This window comes from Pungitius pungitius, chromosome 12 (assembly GCF_949316345.1).
Source record: "Pungitius pungitius chromosome 12, fPunPun2.1, whole genome shotgun sequence".
Taxonomy (NCBI): Eukaryota; Metazoa; Chordata; class Actinopteri; order Perciformes; family Gasterosteidae; genus Pungitius; species Pungitius pungitius.
In genome coordinates this window covers 8,377,279-8,394,236 of record NC_084911.1, presented here as the reverse complement: position 1 = coordinate 8,394,236, position 16,958 = coordinate 8,377,279, and the positions used below count along the sequence as shown (strand labels likewise).

General features: G+C 43.0%; 1 protein-coding gene across 1 annotated transcript in view; it reads left to right on the top strand.

Moving 5' to 3' along the window:
• Positions 1–291: 291 nt before the first annotated feature.
• The window catches only part of abca3b (ATP-binding cassette, sub-family A (ABC1), member 3b), a 35,527-nt gene continuing 18,860 nt past the window's right edge, over positions 292–16,958 (top strand). The window contains exons 1-16 of the mRNA XM_037475388.2: positions 292–559; positions 1,525–1,623; positions 2,888–3,137; positions 5,106–5,233; positions 6,514–6,679; positions 7,449–7,708; positions 7,824–7,940; positions 8,201–8,321; positions 12,967–13,140; positions 13,225–13,406; positions 14,811–14,957; positions 15,066–15,195; positions 15,303–15,457; positions 15,618–15,773; positions 15,866–16,076; positions 16,169–16,319. Of these exons, the coding sequence (XP_037331285.2) occupies positions 1,570–1,623; positions 2,888–3,137; positions 5,106–5,233; positions 6,514–6,679; positions 7,449–7,708; positions 7,824–7,940; positions 8,201–8,321; positions 12,967–13,140; positions 13,225–13,406; positions 14,811–14,957; positions 15,066–15,195; positions 15,303–15,457; positions 15,618–15,773; positions 15,866–16,076; positions 16,169–16,319 (2,402 nt within the window). The 5' untranslated portion in view covers positions 292–559; positions 1,525–1,569. The remainder of the gene's footprint in view (positions 560–1,524; positions 1,624–2,887; positions 3,138–5,105; positions 5,234–6,513; positions 6,680–7,448; positions 7,709–7,823; positions 7,941–8,200; positions 8,322–12,966; positions 13,141–13,224; positions 13,407–14,810; positions 14,958–15,065; positions 15,196–15,302; positions 15,458–15,617; positions 15,774–15,865; positions 16,077–16,168; positions 16,320–16,958) is intronic.

Below are 16,958 nucleotides of genomic sequence, written 5' to 3'. Positions count from 1 at the left end.
TTAATATAATTCAAATTCATTGTAGACTGCAGACTGTAACGTCATGTGGGCTTTGCTGGTCGCTCCGATTCACTTACCATTTGGGAGAAAAATACATTACGTTTATCTCTTTATGACCAACAATAAAAAACGTTTGGTAACTCCTGCCAGAATTGAAATAATAATAAATACCTGAAAATATACAGCTTTTACTTTATATTTATTGTTGATTTTCTGTAAGACCAGCTGTTGCGGTCACGTGACACTCTGCTCCACTATGATCACGTGAGCTGCATTTTGCACGATGAATTCACAGGCTAGAGTCAACACAGTGGCTGGTGCAGTGTCATCGCCTCGCTAGCAGGGAGCGAACCGCAGGGTAAAAAAGAAAGAAACACCTGGCTACCGACGTTGTTGGCCCCGGTAATGCTAGCAGAGCCTCGACCTGGTGGAGGATAGAAGGAACACCGAACTGACGCATTTCCCGTCGACTTTTACACCAATAAGGAGGAATTGTATTCACCTCGACGGGAAGACCGCAGCTCGGGAAGTGAATGTGCCGAAACATGCTTTTGCTAAGGTAATTTAACACATCGATGCTTTTACATGTCTCTAGCGGAGACATTTGTTGATGTTTAGGGTGAAAGGTGGTGTCATTTGGGTGCGTCAACGCGGTGCTGTAAGGAATTACCTAGCTTTTGTTCCTCAGCTCCATCATTAGCATTCGTTGGAATCCTTTGGGATTGACGAACACACCGATCGTCCAATCGGAAGGTCCAGACGGGCAGCGTTTGGCCAATCAGAGAAGAGCAAGGCAGGTTCCAAGGAGAAGGTTGACGTCTGAAAGGGCTTTATTGTTTGCCAGGACATACTGATAGAAAAAACACGTCCTTCTAATTTTACATACAGTGACCCCTGTCAGTGTGTTATTCGGGCCTTTCCAGAAGTACCAGTTGTATTACATTATAAACTCCGAGCTGTGCTGGGACCTCCATGAGGCCAGTCCGGTCCTAGAAGCGTTAACAGGGGCCTGTGCCTGGTTAGGTAGTTAGTGACTATAGCCTCACAAGCATTAGCAATATTCATATGCAGTCATTATTATCTCTGTCAACATCCTACAGTGCTGTTTTGACTCGGTTGTCCTGTAACTGGTTAAGTGTGTTGATGTCAAAAACCTGTTTTCTTTCTTTCTTCATCTTTTCTGTCTTTGCCTGTGGTTTTCTTTTTTTGTATTGGTAAAAGACCTGTTTCCCTACCCCTATCATGTGATTTTTTTCTTCCTCTATAACTTGTTTTGTGTACACTGTCTAGTTAGAAATGTAACCCTGTGCTTTCCACTGTTTGCTCATTTTCACTTCTTTTTTTTCTCTCGAGTTATGTTTTAAAAGAAACTGAAATCTGAAACATCTGAACAGTCATCACTACGGGTGAAGGCTGTTTTAAAAAAAAGCTTCAAGAAACCTTTACACCAGTTTTAAACAAATATTGAAACATGATGCTCTAACTCAAAACTCACAATATCGTCCCCCTTCTCTGTGTGTCCAGCCACTGCAGAAGGCTGACTGGACTGTGATCTGAGAACCTCTCAAAATGGCTATTGTGCGACAATTTGGACTCCTGTTATGGAAAAACTATCTTCAGCAGGTGAGTTGGAGAGAGCTGAAACTTCTGTGTGTCATTTTTATGTGTTGACATTGTCTGCATCTTTGAATAGTTTTCAGTGTTCCAAATGGTACATCATAAATACAGTAAAGTGTACACATTTTTTTTACTACTTATGATATTAGCCCTGAGCAACATCAGTTGCAGTGTTTACTTTTTTTCTTTATTATTGTGACAATACAATACGTGGAATGCAGTTGTATCCTCATTCACTCCAAGGACACAGAACACGTATAAAACCAAGAATCATTAGAATACAATATAAACATTAATAGAGCATCAATAACAATGAAATAGAATACATTATTGGAAAATAGGACAAAAGGACAACTATATTTGTAATATACTATTTAACTACATACCATATAATACATATACCATATAATACATACATATAATAACATAATATCCTAAAAAACAACAGATACATTCAAGTTCTGGAGATACTCCTGCGCCTTTTGGTAACATTTTTGTCTGGTTAAACACTCCTCATCACAGCTCAAAATATCCAAAAAAGACTTGCATGGTTTTGAACAATGGTATCAGTCGATGGTTGCACAACACGGCCTGCAACAGTCCAGTCGTGAGCGCGGTGAGAGGGTGTTGTTACATCTCCCTTCATCCACTCTTTGCTGCTCCAGTTGTGGTTGTTTAAAGACTGCCGGGACTTCGTTAGGAACGGGCAGGAAACAAAAATCGTTGCTGCTTATTTGGTGGAGTCATTATCGCAACGGACGTCCCTCATTTAGAAAGGTTGAGGTCATCTTGACATATTTTCAGGTCAGCAGGTTTTAGGAGCTGATGCGATTTTCTCAAAGTGAACGCTCTCAATATGAACGTTATCACTGGGCTCGTTGTACCGTAGCATGTCGTCTGAGAAGAGCCAAATGAAGGATAGTCTGAGCCAACACCAAGTCCTGTTGAAGAGCCTTAAATGGAATGTTGTTCAAATTATATTTGAAATCAGTTGTGAACTTTTTTTATATCCTCAATGGAAATATTGGTGCCCTAGTAAGTTATTTTTTATCATGTATTCTCCCATGCACAAACAAACCAAAAAAGAAGTCATTGGTTGTGATTAAAACATGTGATTAAAACATAAGATCTCAAAATCTTCTTTTTAATTCACCTCTTCTACTTCCTCAACTCCAAAATGTCTCATTCCCTCTTTTATGTGTATTTTTTGTTCTGGCCTCATACCCCTCCATCAAAAGGATGACAGACCACCTTTATTCTTGCTCTCCAGAAACGTCAAATCCTGGTAACTCTGGTGGAGATCCTCCTGCCCCTGCTCTTCTCTGGCATCCTCATCTTCCTACGCCAGAAGGTGCCTTTTAAGGACTACCCGAATGCCACGGTCTACGAGAGCTACACCGTCGACGCGCTGCCGGCCCACTTCATGCACCGCCTGCAGCTGGCCTACGTGCCCCGCAACTCCAGCGTGGTGCGTCACGTGGCAGAGGATGTGCGAGGCAGCCTGTTCCTCTCTCCCCCCGGTGGGTGTTTTGTGGCTGCTTCGGCGCCTTGACTACTGAGTTGTTCAAATCGGTGAAAAGTAGGGGATTGCACCATGTTTGCTTAGCATCGAGAGTGGAAACAGGAAAACAAGCCAGCTGCCTCCGAAGTGAGGAACATCATGTTTAAAAGCACATCTGGAGCTCACTGACAAACATTATATATATATTCAATCAAAACTGAATGCAAACTACGGTTTTGCTGTTTTAAACTGAGGTTGCGGGCAGAACAATTTCCACATAATTGCCCTCTTATTGCCAAACTAAGTTTATAGTAAGGCTGTAGATTTATATTTAAGAGACCTACATCAAAGTGATATTGATTCTATTAATCTGATCTCTCAATTTGACAAAAAATAAGTGCATTTCCCCAACATTTCAAATCATTCCTTTCCTAATGTTTAAGTTTGAGAACCACATTTGACCCCAACTCTTAAATAATTTGCGAGTTTGTTGGGTATTCCTGAAAGGCATTATCACATTGTGTTCTGAAAAAAATGTGAGAGGAGATAGAGGAATAGATTGCTTCTAAAACCTGCCGCTGCTGTGGCCGTACAGCAGAACGTTCACATCCCCCTCCGGAGCTGTTGGTACCACCATAATAACCACTGACACGTATTCCACAGCCTTGAAAAACAACATGTGGGGAAAACTTGTTCCTCTAGAAACTGGTCGCACCCTGCTCTCGTCTCAGGCGCCAGCATTGGGCTCACACACTGTAACATTTCACCCTCGTCTCTCAGGAGACCTAAAACTCAATTCTCTTATTAACTCACACGTCTGCGGGAGCAGCTGTTCAGAAAAGCATTCAGAAAGCTGTTTATGTGTTTGAAGCCTCGCCTGGCAGACCATCCACAAGATGGACGTGCAGCAGCAGCAGCAGCGTGGGGCCGAAGGCAGAGATGTAGCATCAGGTAGACGGATATGTGTCCCTGCAGGTAGACGCACAGCCAGCTGTGGGAGATGCCGGCTCTGCCATTGAATCTTATGGAGGGGAGGGGAACGATCAAGGCTTCAGTCCAACCGTCCGCTCGACAAGGAAGCCACTCTCTTTCACAGAGAAAAGTTTTACACAAACAAAAGAAGGGATTGTTCGGCTGGGACTCTTTCAAGAGTTTTTGTTGAGAAGAGGTTAGATGTCAAAACACCTTGTAATACGTATCAAGTGTTGTATAAGTAAATTGTGAAATCGCAGTTCTTACGTTGTGCAATCCGAAGTTTTTGTCTAAACTAGCTGATTAGTGAGACAATTTCCAGCTTGTCAGACAATTTTCAAATTGCACCATTTATTCATTCCATGGCCAATTTCTTTAATTATTCACTTGTCCATTTGAGTTCTATTATCTATCTATTCCTTCTATCCACTACTATTAGCTAACTATTTAGACTCTGCTCGCCTGCTAACTAAAAAACACACACTCTGAATTGCCACACATGGCTTTAAGGCATTACAGCTGACTCCGGTTGGCTGGAGGTTGTGTGTTGTGGAGTCAGAGCATTTTCCCCTAAATGCAGATATCTGGATGTACAACGTTGAGTGTAATCTGGATTTATATTCTCCTCAAAGTAGTGCGGCCCTGCTGACAGCAGCAGAAGCCGAGGGCAGTGTGGCGAATGCATCCAATAACTGCCTGTCCTTGACCAGTTTCCCTCTGGGCCCCTTACTGTGTTTGCATACAAGGGTTTATCTCACGAGATTGACCAATATTTAACACTGAGAGACTTTCGCCACACTCTGAATACCTCCACGAGTGCTGGATAAGTGGCATGAAAAGGCCACAGAGAAATCCAGCTCTATTGTTTGGATACCGTTGCTCTTAGAACTCTGTACGCCGTCAGCGCCCTGAACCGACCGGGCATGAAAACGGACATAGGTGAGATGAATGCCGTCCCGCTAACACAACGCTGTTTTAATGTGTGTGTGTGTGTGTGTGTTTGTTTCCTTTTTAGTGCGTGGCTTTGAGACTGAGGAGCAGTTCGAGGAGTTCGTCAGAAACGACTCTCGCTCAGGACAGCTGCTGGCAGCTGTGGTGTTTGAGCACCCTTTCGCCCACGATGATGAACCTCTGCCCCTAAAGGTTCAAAAGCCAGCACACAAACACGCTCGCACACTCTCGCACAAAGTGGAGCAGGTTGACACTAGTTTAGGTATTTGTGTCAGGGAAACGACGTAAATTTAACTCTGAGAGATGTTAAAGAGGCGACACAGTGGCGTGTTTTTTTTGCTGAACTGATCTCGGAGTGAGGAATCTCGGATAACTGGCGCTCACCGCGTGTTACCGGTTGGATCGGTTCAGCCACTCCGTTCTGCTCCCAGTGTTTGTTTTGGCCCGCCTGGTAGTTTAAGCACACACGAGTCTTTGACTAACAAAGAAGCTCATAACGAGAGAGCGAGAGAGACCTAATGCGACTGTACAAATTAGCCTTATAGGCTTCAGCCTATATTTATATTGGAAAAATATTTTTAATCGGACGAGAACAAAAAAAACAGGAGCCAAATTAAAAAAAAAAAAAAATACAGAGTGACATCATGAAAAACGTTTAAAGGTAAATGTTACATATATTTGGGTATTGGCTCAAAAGCCTTTGTTTGCTTTATTTAAGATACTCCAAACAATACTATATTGTTTAACTTGAAAATCAACACTACACGCAACCTAATCTTATGACAAGGGACAACGATTGAGTCACAACATTTTTAAATATTTATCAATAAAAAATAACTTGATGACATGCAGATTTTAATTATAGCGGTGGGGGACTCTAACGTATTTTCCTGAGGAATTATTGTAAACCGCCACTAATTAATGCGCAGCAAGACTATGACAGGTTAGAACCATGCAGTCCGTTACCATGGTAATAAGGTCAGAGTTTAAGTTGCCTCTCTGTCTGTCACTGAAAACCAGGAGTTTGCTTCATGTCAGTGATACCTTACTTTGAGTTTTCACTGAACCTGCTTTCTGAAAAAAGGCCCAGATGCATCAAAAACATAAATACAACAAAAAGGCAATACAACAAAGCATAACACACAAGTTATTCTTTCTTTCCTCTCTACTTGTTTTTAACTCTCTGCTTGTTCTTACAAATCGTTTGTGTTTTTGTGTTTTTCTTTTGACATTAGTAACCAACAAACAAAAGAATGATAATGCCCACATTTAAATTAAAGTTTTTTTTCTAAATAAATTAATCATGATGAGCTCCCAAATGTGTTTTACTGTATATGGGTCATTTGTTTTACAGAAATGATGGAACATGATGGACCCCAAACATTTCATACAAACAGCCACACGTGGACAATGTATAAACTGGACTGTACTACCTCATCATTCACCTCGGTGTCTGTGCTCATTCATTACAGGTGAAATATCACCTGCGTTTCAGCTTCACCCCGCGCTGCGCCCCGCCTCGGGAGAGGTCGGAGTTGAACCCGAACAGTGACCTCGACTGGCACACGCTCAGCCTCTTTCCCCTCTTCCAGCTGCCGGGGCCGAGGGAGCAGTACGACAAAGAGGGGGGCACGCCTGGTACTATTTCCCCCTCCGTATCTTGTTCATCTCCCACTTCTTCTTCCTCCCCATTCCTCCCAATCCTTTCGGCTTTGATGCGGCTAAACCTTCATGAGAGGGTCTGTCGTCCCCAAAAATAAATAAATATTCTTTCAAATGTATTGGAATGTCTTCAGGCCGCTATCCAGCATTAGATCTTTTAAGTAGCAATTTCAACTCAAGAGGCTTCTTAGTCTCTGCTAAAACAGATGATGAAGCACTTGATTCCCACAATCTCTTGAGCTCTCTTCTCAGGTGTTTCCATGACAACCATGACCCAACACGTCTAGTTTCGGCTTCGCCAAGATGCATTGTACCTTTGCATCATTTGTGAGGTTTCGGGCACCAAATATACTGAAATGCATCTTCCCATTTGTCCGTCAGGGTGTTTGATCTGTTTAGTGATAATAATAAGTTCATCATAATAATTTGGGAAAACCTGCTGCTGTGTATTGCTTTTCATAATAAAGTTTTAAAGGAGTGAGACCCATAAAGAGGGCCGCTCTAAAGAAGTCATCCTCTCGGCATGTCAGCATGACTAGCTTTTATAGTCTCATGAAAACGATTTTCTCTCCTCTGCATGCACAACACTTTTGTTCCTCGAGGCCTCTCACACATTTTCAGGTTGACTTTTGGCAGGATGTTACGTAGACTTCTGTCTCGTGCGAAACACATCTATTTGAAAGTCTGTTTGTGCCACCAGTACTTATTCACAATACAAAACATTGTTTACATTTCTCTGTTTCAGGTTATTTCCGGGAGGGTTTCCTGGCTGTGCAGCACGCGGTGGACCGAGCCATCATGCGCTCATACAACAGAACGGCCGCTGCCTCTCTGCTGCCACAGATCCGAGTGGTCCTGTCGCGGTTTCCTTACCCCGCCTTTATATACGACGTCTTCATCCTGGCCATCCAGAACCAGTTGCCCCTGCTGCTGGTGCTCAGCTTCACCTACACATCCCTCAACATAGTACGATCTGTAGTGCAGGAGAAGGAGAGGAAACTCAGGGTGGGTTTATGTGGTGTCTGAATTTTCTTTTGGGTATCTATTAAGGTGTGAATTATTAATAAAAGGCCTCAATGTGCCATAATTTCAACCTTTTTTTTCTTTTCATTCATTTCAGGAGTACATGAGGATGATGGGTCTGAGCAACTGGCTGCACTGGAGCGCCTGGTTCCTCATGTTCCTCCTCTTCCTCTCCATCTCAGTCTTCTTTGTCACCCTGCTCCTTTGTGTCCAGGTGAGTTTGTGTTACGAGACATTGTTGCTCCAGCATGTGATACCCTCACTTCATATTTAAACAGACTTACTTGCAGTGTGTGAACATGTTGAAAAGCTGTAGTTTGCAAAGCAATATTTCATACAGTCGGCATTTGAAACCAGGATTAAAAAGAGAGCGACAAACCAAATTCATAATATAATTTTTGTTGCTGTTAATCAGTGTAGTTACAACTTAAGAATCCACAAATGAGTTAATTTCGTTCCTTCTCTTAACTTTAGGTGAGCCCTTACGGAGCCGTTCTGTCCTACAGCGACCCCACGCTGGTCTTTGTCTTCCTGCTCGTCTTCACTGTGGCCACCATCAGCTTCAGCTTCATGATCAGTGCCTTCTTCTCACGAGGTGTGTGCATTTGTGTTTCTGTGTTTGAATTAACGCAACACAATTGACGGCCGTGACTCTTGCCTCTAGGTGTACTCTGTTGTTTGTGTGGTCGGATGCACTTAACAGGACACTCTGGCTCCGTTTAGCTTGAGAATATTCAGTGCGTGTGTGTGTGTGTGTCTCTGCTGAAGGTCAAAGTGTCTGCTGTTCGCTTTGCTTCCTCCCACTTAGCGAGTTCAAAGCCTAGAAGCAGCAATAAAAGGCACATCGGCTTTATAAAAACATACTCATTGTTGAGCGCTCGGTTTGATGCAGCCTTTTACTGCCTCGTTGCACATTAGCACTTGTGGGTCAATATCACCAGAAGGCGCCTTTGAGACTTGCCCATTTCAACAACAAAAAAAAGCTGAGATATTGCATTGAACTTCATATTCATTTTATTATGCTGTTAGAAATGCGTGTTGGTCAAGCTCCCACACTTTGTATAAATGATCTGCAAGCAGACAATGTACATGCAAACGGCAAAATATGTCCCGCCTGTGATGGACAATTTCAAAGTAGAGTAAATACATTTTAATTACCTAGTGATTATAAAATGTACATTTTCAGAAAGCTATTGAGTGCCTTTATCAGCAGTATAGTTTAGTTAATGGGAAAAGTGTTTGGATAATAATAAAATTATGGCAAACTATATGTTTCTCTATAAAATCTGCGAGAGTTGCACTTTCTCTTCTAAATAAAATCTAACAACAAAGATATCTGGTCAAACGTTCACACAATACTATTTGGTCCTCATTTGTTTATACATTTTTTTTTTCATAAAACATGAAAATGACATGGTGGACACGTTGTGAAATGTCATTGAATGGCCTCATAAATGCAATAAATCTAAAGGAAATCATGAAACAAAAAATGTCAGAGGTCCTTTACCCATGTAGGGGCAAATTACCAGTTGAACAGACTGGTTTTGATCCACTCTACCTGCATATGGCCACTGAATAAAGATTCCCCAAATGAGCCATTAATGTGACCTTCTAATGTTAAACTCTGTACATTTTTCAAACATTCAACTGTAGAACAAATGGAAAAGAAGAGCTCTTTTGATTTTAGTTTCCTCTTCGAACTCCTTCGAATGCTTTCCCCTTGTTGGTGTTGCCTAAAACACAACATATTTGTAAGGGTTGTTAGTATGATTTTAGCAAATTAATTATCAATATGTCATTTTATGGGGACATACACAGTTGATAATTGTCCTTTTAATAAATCTAAACTTCCTAATAAATAATTAAGCTAAACTTAATGATCTAACCTGGAGGGCCCTGAATGAGGCTGATCTTCAGGAGCTGCAGGGGAGTTGGGTGGTGTCTCTGACTGAAGCAAAGCACTGGCCCTGTTTAAATTTTTTACCTTTACACACTTTAATTGGCTGTTGAAGTGTTGTGATATATACACTCACCGGCCACTTTATTAGGTACCCCATGCTAGTAACGGGTTGGACCCCCTTTTGCCTTCAGAACTGCCTCAATTCTTCGTGGCATTGATTCAACAAGGTGCTGGAAGCATTCCTCAGGGAGTTTGGTCCATATTGACATGATGGCATCACACAGTTGCCGCAGATTTGTCGGCTGCACATCCATGAAGCGAATCTCCCGTTCCACCACATCCCAAAGATGCTCTATTGGATTGAGATCTGGTGATTGTGGAGGCCATTTGAGTACAGCGAACTCATTGTCATGTTCAAGAAACCAGTCTGAGATGATTCCAGCTTTATGACATGGCGCATTATCCTGCTGAAAGTAGCCATCAGAAGTTGGGTACATTGTGGTCATAAAGGGATGGACATGGTCAGCAACAATACTCAGGTAGGCTGTGGCGTTGCAACGATGCTCAATTGGTACCAAGGGGCCCAAAGAGTGCCAAGAAAATATTCCCCACACCATGACACCACCACCACCAGCCTGAACCGTTGATACAAGGCAGGATGGATCCATGCCTTCATGTTGTAGACGCCAAATTCTGACCCTACCATCCGAATGTCGCAGCAGAAATCGAGACTCATCAGACCAGGCAACGTTTTTCCAATCTTCTATTGTCCAATTTCGATGAGCTTGTGCAAATTGTAGCCTCAGTTTCCTGTTCTTAGCTGAAAGGAGTGGCACCCGGTGTGGTCTTCTGCTGCTGTAGCCCATTTGCCTCAAAGTTGGACGTACTGTGCGTTCAGAGATGCTCTTATGCCCACCTTGGTTGTAACGGGTGGTTATTTGAGTCACTGTTGCCCTTCTATCAGCTCGAACCAGTCTGGCCATTCTCCTCTGACCTCTGGCATCAACAAGGCATTTCCGCCCACAGAACTGCCGCTCACTGGATGTTTTTTCTTTTTCGGACCATTCTCTGTAAACCCTAGAGATGGTTGTGCGTGAAAATCCCAGTAGATTAGCAGTTTCTGAAATACTCAGACCAGCCCTTCTGGCACCAAGAATCATGCCACGTTCAAAGTCACTCAAATCACCTTTCTTCCCCATACTGATGCTCGGTTTGAACTGCAGGAGATTGTCTTGACAATGTCTACATGCCTAAATGCACTGAGTTGCCGCCATGTGATTGGCTGCTTAGAAATTAAGTGTTAACGAGCAGTTGGACTGGTGTACCTAATAAAGTGGCCGGTGAGTGTATATATATATATATATATATATATATATATCACAACAGCTATTACACACAATTTTCAGCCTGTGTCATAAACTATGCCCATGTCCTTCCTTTCCACCCTGTCATGCAAGGCTTGGTGACAGGGTGGACATTTTTGGCTAATGTTATCATTTAATAAGCACAGTTAGCAACATGATTCAGTTAGCAAGGTGACCATGTACTGTTTTACAAATATATTTCAAAATACTGAAAGGTTTTTATATGAATTGATATTTCACTATGACGGAGTGTGTTTTTTTTTTTTTTAAGGTGCAGTTACCAGTAATGACCGGGTGGACAGCAATTTTAGGGACACACGCAAAATGTTCATTATGATTATGAAAATAGAATATACATGATCAATATTGCTCATTTCATCAAAAAACTTCTTGTGGATTTTTTTCTTTTTTGTTGTCTCATTTAACCACATATTACACATACTGTAGTAAGCAGAGCAGTGTGTGTGACATGCCAAACCACGTACATCCAATGCAAAGAAACAGTATACAATGAAGGAAACACATTTCAAGAGACTAATCATTGTACTGATATGTGTGTATATATGTTTGGTCTCTTATATAATAAGAAATTCAGAGATTCATTATACTGCAAAGTTTTCATGATAACCGAGTGATTCTGATGAGGACACCAAAGGCTCCTTATGAAGATATTAACCCTTCTAACAAGAAATATTGTAGAAACTAGTTGAGTAGGAAAGTTGCTATATTGCGATGTGGCTGTGGAGGGTCCGTCTGGAGGGAAACGGGCTATTTATTTCTTGTTGTTATGTCTTGTATGATTTGCAATAACCGGGGCCACAGGAGCATACTAACTTTTTGTCATTATCTGATTTGTGAGACGCTTGACTTGTGTGGGCGTTTTGAATCTGATCCTGTTCTATCTGGACTGTTTTGTTATCTTGTGTTATTACATGTGTGTTTTTGTTTTCCGTCCGGGTTAGTTTGGCGCTGTCACTATGTCCGTCTTCTTTGTAGAGACACAGGAAGAAAAGCTGCTGCAATTCTGTTCTTTTTTTAAAACTGCAATCAATGGAAAACATTGGCTTAATCACAAAGTCATGATTAAGCCTTTAAGACTTTAGTCCACAGGAGCTGATTTGATCTGAGAAATGCAACAGGCTCTGTCACCTGCACGAACACTTCCCTCTTTTTCCTTTTGACATCTTGAGCTACGTTGTCTTTGGTGACATTTTGAAATCGTATGCAGTTCTTTATTCCATCTTTTCGCTGTCTCTGTCTTTATTTGTATATATTTGACAGCCAGACTTAAGTCAATAAAATTGATTAAGTTATTGCTGATTAACAGAAAATCACTATGTCCTTTTTCCCCTTTGACTCTGTACATACATACACGTCAACATTCATAGATCAATACATCGGAAATGAACCCAAACCAGGTTCTCCCACATCATTTGGATCTGTAGGTGGAATAGGAAAGCGTAAACTTCAGTGCTGATTTTGTTGCCTTTTCTTTCTTGAAAAGCTTCTTTCCTCTCTTTGCTGTCTGTGTAAACAGCTGGCTGGCTGCTTCTCCCCACCGCTGCTGTACTTTCTGTGAAAACATAATGGCGCTTCTACAATGCGAGCACAGAAATTGAAGCAATAACAGCCTTGAAAGTCTGTAATTGGCCTCATCTGCTGTGCTCATCCTTCTTTTGCCGTTTCTCCACCATCTCTCATTTGTCCTCCCTAATGCGTCATGTGAACACCACTCACAGACCGGCTTTCAATTGGGGAAATGGGTTTTGCAGAAATGGTTCTTCAAATTATAATTGACTTATTTTGCTCCCTCTGGTCCACAAATGCGCGCGTGTGTGTTTGTGCGCGTGTTTCGTGCCTGTCTAGCGCAATATGTTCTTGTGTAACCGTGACAACAGAGAGGGATGGTAGCTTCTCAGTTCACTATTGTTAAGGTCTGTTGTTGTTCAGTCTCTTTTTTTCCCCTCTAACTTCAGCCAATGTGGCGGCAGCAGCGGGTGGCTTCATTTATTTCCTGAGCTACCTGCCATATTTGTTCCTGTGGCCACGCTACGACCTGCTGAGTCACGCCCAGAAGGTGTCGGCCTGCCTCATCTCCAACGTGGCCATGGCCATGGGAGCTCAGCTCATAGGAATGTTTGAAGGCAAAGGTGAGACGAGGTCGTGATCTAAAGGGAATGTCTAATTTCCTCTCACTACATTTATTTATTCATTCATCCCCCTCACCTCCGTAGGAACGGGGGTCCAGTGGTCGAACTTGTTTGACTCGGTGACGGTGGATGATGACTTCTCCATGGCCCAGGTGTTGTGCTTGCTGCTGTTTGACGCCGTGCTCTATGGGCTGGTGGCCTGGTACACAGAGGCGGTTTTTCCCGGGGAGTATGGAGTCCCTCTACCATCTTACTTCTTTGTACTGGTAGGTTTCAAAGCAAGGTGGCTCTCACACACACACACACTCCTCACTGGGGATGCGACCAAATACAGTTGCATTAGTGGGAAGAAAGTGTGAACAGATGACTCATTCTGAAATGACGCGTCAGACAAACAAAGTTTTAACGTTCATCCTCACAGTGCCCCGGTGTTTTACTGCAGTTTCTATTAGTATTTCAAATGTAAAAGACATAAACCCCCCACAAAATGGGGAAGTTGTGCACAAACAAAATATTGCATAGTCATCGGGTTGGTTTCTTGTAATCATCTTTCTTTCTGTTGTAATGTTCACATACTGTCAAAGTTCAACACATTCTGCGGAGTAACTTAATGGATTAGAAACATACATTTACTTAAATATCATGGTCAGTTTGCTTTAGAAGCGCTTCTGTTTTTATTTTATTATTTTATCTTCCTTTGCCAATTTTTAAAGAGTTCTATTCATATTTCTTTAGTCGACTTTATAATTGATAATTTGATCATCTAAAAAAATCACTGCACAGGCGTGTTATATGAATATGTTTCAGTTTGGTGGGGTTCATGTGCGATATGATGAACAGATAATGATACAGATACAGGGAGTTTGTTTAGGAAGGGTTAGGGTTAGGCAAAAGACTTGTCACATACTCATTCACCTAAATAAGGAAGTGAAGGACATGGCCAGCGACGTCTTTGTCGAAATGCTCTAACTGGCCTGAAGTCTCGCAACTATAAATTAAACCCGCGTTCCCGAAATGGCTTTTAGATTTTGGTTTACAGCTAAAGACACACTATGATTTTGACAAATACTGCATGGGTGGTGTTCAGCACTCGCAACTCTGGTCAAGGTCTCTTGTTACAGGAAAATTGCCTTAGATTAAAGAAATTGCTGCAGTTTGTGAAAGTGGCGGGGAACGAAAACAGGTCACAACATATCGGCCAGAGGAAGTCTTTGGGTTCAGCTCGCTAGAATAACAGGAAGCGTCTGAGTGTGTCCAGCCAGCACAAACAGGCTGTATGACCGTAACAACTGTGGAAGGTCACAAAGTGACCCATTAATCACTAATTCAAGACACTGCCAGCAGGGTGTGGATTATATGTTGACACACGTTGTGTCCTGTGTGTGTGTGTGTGTGGGGGGGGGGGGGGGGGGGTTTAGACAGTGGAGGTTTGACGCTGGTCTTTAGAAAGTCCACCAGAGGGACATTTGTTGAAGAGTGTTCATGAACAATGCCAGCACTTGTGCAAATTGTGCAATAGATTACGACATTTTATCATTTCATTCTACATTATATGATGAAAGATGAGTACTGGTATTGCAAATAACTGATTTCTTCAGCCACTCCAGTTGCTACCTCTGTCTATCCTCCACTTGCTCTCAATTCCCCACAATCTGCCTCATCTCCGTCAGCCGTCCTACTGGTGCAGCAGCCCCCGTATGGCTTTGGTGAATGAGAAAGAGGAAGAGGAAGATGCAGAAAAGGCTCTGAAAGGGGAGTTTGTCGAGGAGGAACCAGCCGGACTCGTCTCCGGGATCAAGATTAAACACCTCGCAAAGGTGAGCAGCTGGACGTGGCGCCCAGAGGGTCAACGTGTCCCAAAGTCACCCCCGCCGCACCTTCATGCCTAAATGCATGTCAATGATTTGGGTTCATCGCCTCGACAGGAATTCAAAGTGGGCAACAAGACACGGCAGGCTGTGCGGGACCTCACGGTGAACATGTTTGAGGGACAGATTACGGTGCTGCTAGGACACAACGGGGCTGGGAAGACCACGACACTGTCCATGCTGACAGGTGACCAATGCCCCAATGGACACATTTCAAACAAACCGTCGGAACGCGACTGATTGCCTGTGTGTGTGTGTGTGTGTGTGTGTGTGTGTGTGTGTGTGCGCCTGCAGGCTTGTTTCCTCCCACCACGGGCAGAGCCTATATCAACGGTTACGACATCTGTCAGGACATGGCTCTGGTCCGCCGCAGTCTGGGACTCTGTCCCCAGCACGACGTGCTCTTTGATAACCTGACTGTCAGAGAGCACCTGCTCTTCTACGCTCAGGTACCTGCACAGTGAAGCACCCATACACAAAACAACACAACAACAACATACTTCAGTTGAATCTTTCTTTCTGGTCAGGCGATTTTTGGTTATATGTTCCGCTGGTAAAAAAAAAAGGGATGTGTTTGACGATGTCTGTGTTTATCTGTTTGATATCCAGTTGAAAGGATTCTCCAAAGAAAAGATTCCAGATGAGGTGGACCGGATGATCCGCGTCCTGAATCTTGAGGACAAGCGACAGGCTCGCTCCAAGACCCTCTCGGGTGGCATGAGGAGAAAACTCTCCATTGGCATCGCCCTCATCGGAGACTCCAAGGTGAAGAATTTCCCGATAGGTACTCGCTCTAATTCCTTTTGTGCCACGCGTCCTCCACCCTGACCACGTCTCATGTCTTCATCGCCCCGCAGGTGGTGATGTTAGACGAGCCCACGTCAGGTATGGACCCGTCGGCTCGGCGTGCCACCTGGGACCTCCTGCAAGGGGAGAAGCGCGGCCGCACCATCCTGCTCACCACGCACTTCATGGACGAGGCCGACCTGCTCGGCGACCGGATCATCATCATGGCGGGAGGAGAGCTGCAGTGCAGCGGCTCGCCGCTCTTCCTCAAGAACAAATACGGTAAGTGCGTTTCTGGCTTCATGGAAATTCGACGACAACCGGTATCCCGGTTTGCGATTCATCATACGGGCGTCCCTTCTTCTGCTTGCCAGGTGCTGGTTACCACATGGTGATCGTTAAGGACGCTCTTTGTAATGTGTCGGAGATCACCCGCCTTGTCCTCATGTATGTTCCTGATGCCACGCTGGAGAGCAGTGCGGGGGCTGAGCTCTCCTACATCCTGCCAAAAGAAAGCACCAGCAGGCGAGTCAGTCGCAGCTTTATTCGTACTCACAATGACACAGTGGAAAGGGTGACGTGGCCTAAAGGGTAGGAAGACCATTGAAAATCACCCCCGAGGAGCGTTGTGACTAAATGACGACTATTGTGTAAAGGGGTACCTGCATTCACTCTGGGTATATAATTGTGCCAAATGCAGATAACAACCGGGTTGCTTTTCTCTTTGTAAAAGAAAAAACGGAATGCTTTTTTTCTTAATAGAGCAATACACATAAGCTGGGATCAATGCACGAACTACACAAAAATGGTCTGCTATCATAGCAAAACCCCTCAATTCAGCTATGCTCCAAGTTGTATATAACTATAATATAATAATAATAATATAATTAGAACTATAATAACATTATAATCTCATTATAATCTATAAAAATTATAATCTCATTTGGCCTTGTTCTATGTAGTTGCTGTATTGAGATTTTTCTCAGCACAATTTGGACTTTGACTTCACAGTTTCACTCATTACTGTTTTATTATTTGGTGCAATACTAATCATATGCGCAGATAGATGATTTCAAAGACCAACGATACAAGGTCAATTTTTGCAGCTCTTTCGATAGCTTGTATTAATGCATTTGTCCCTCTGTGAGTTTAATGTGTAATGTT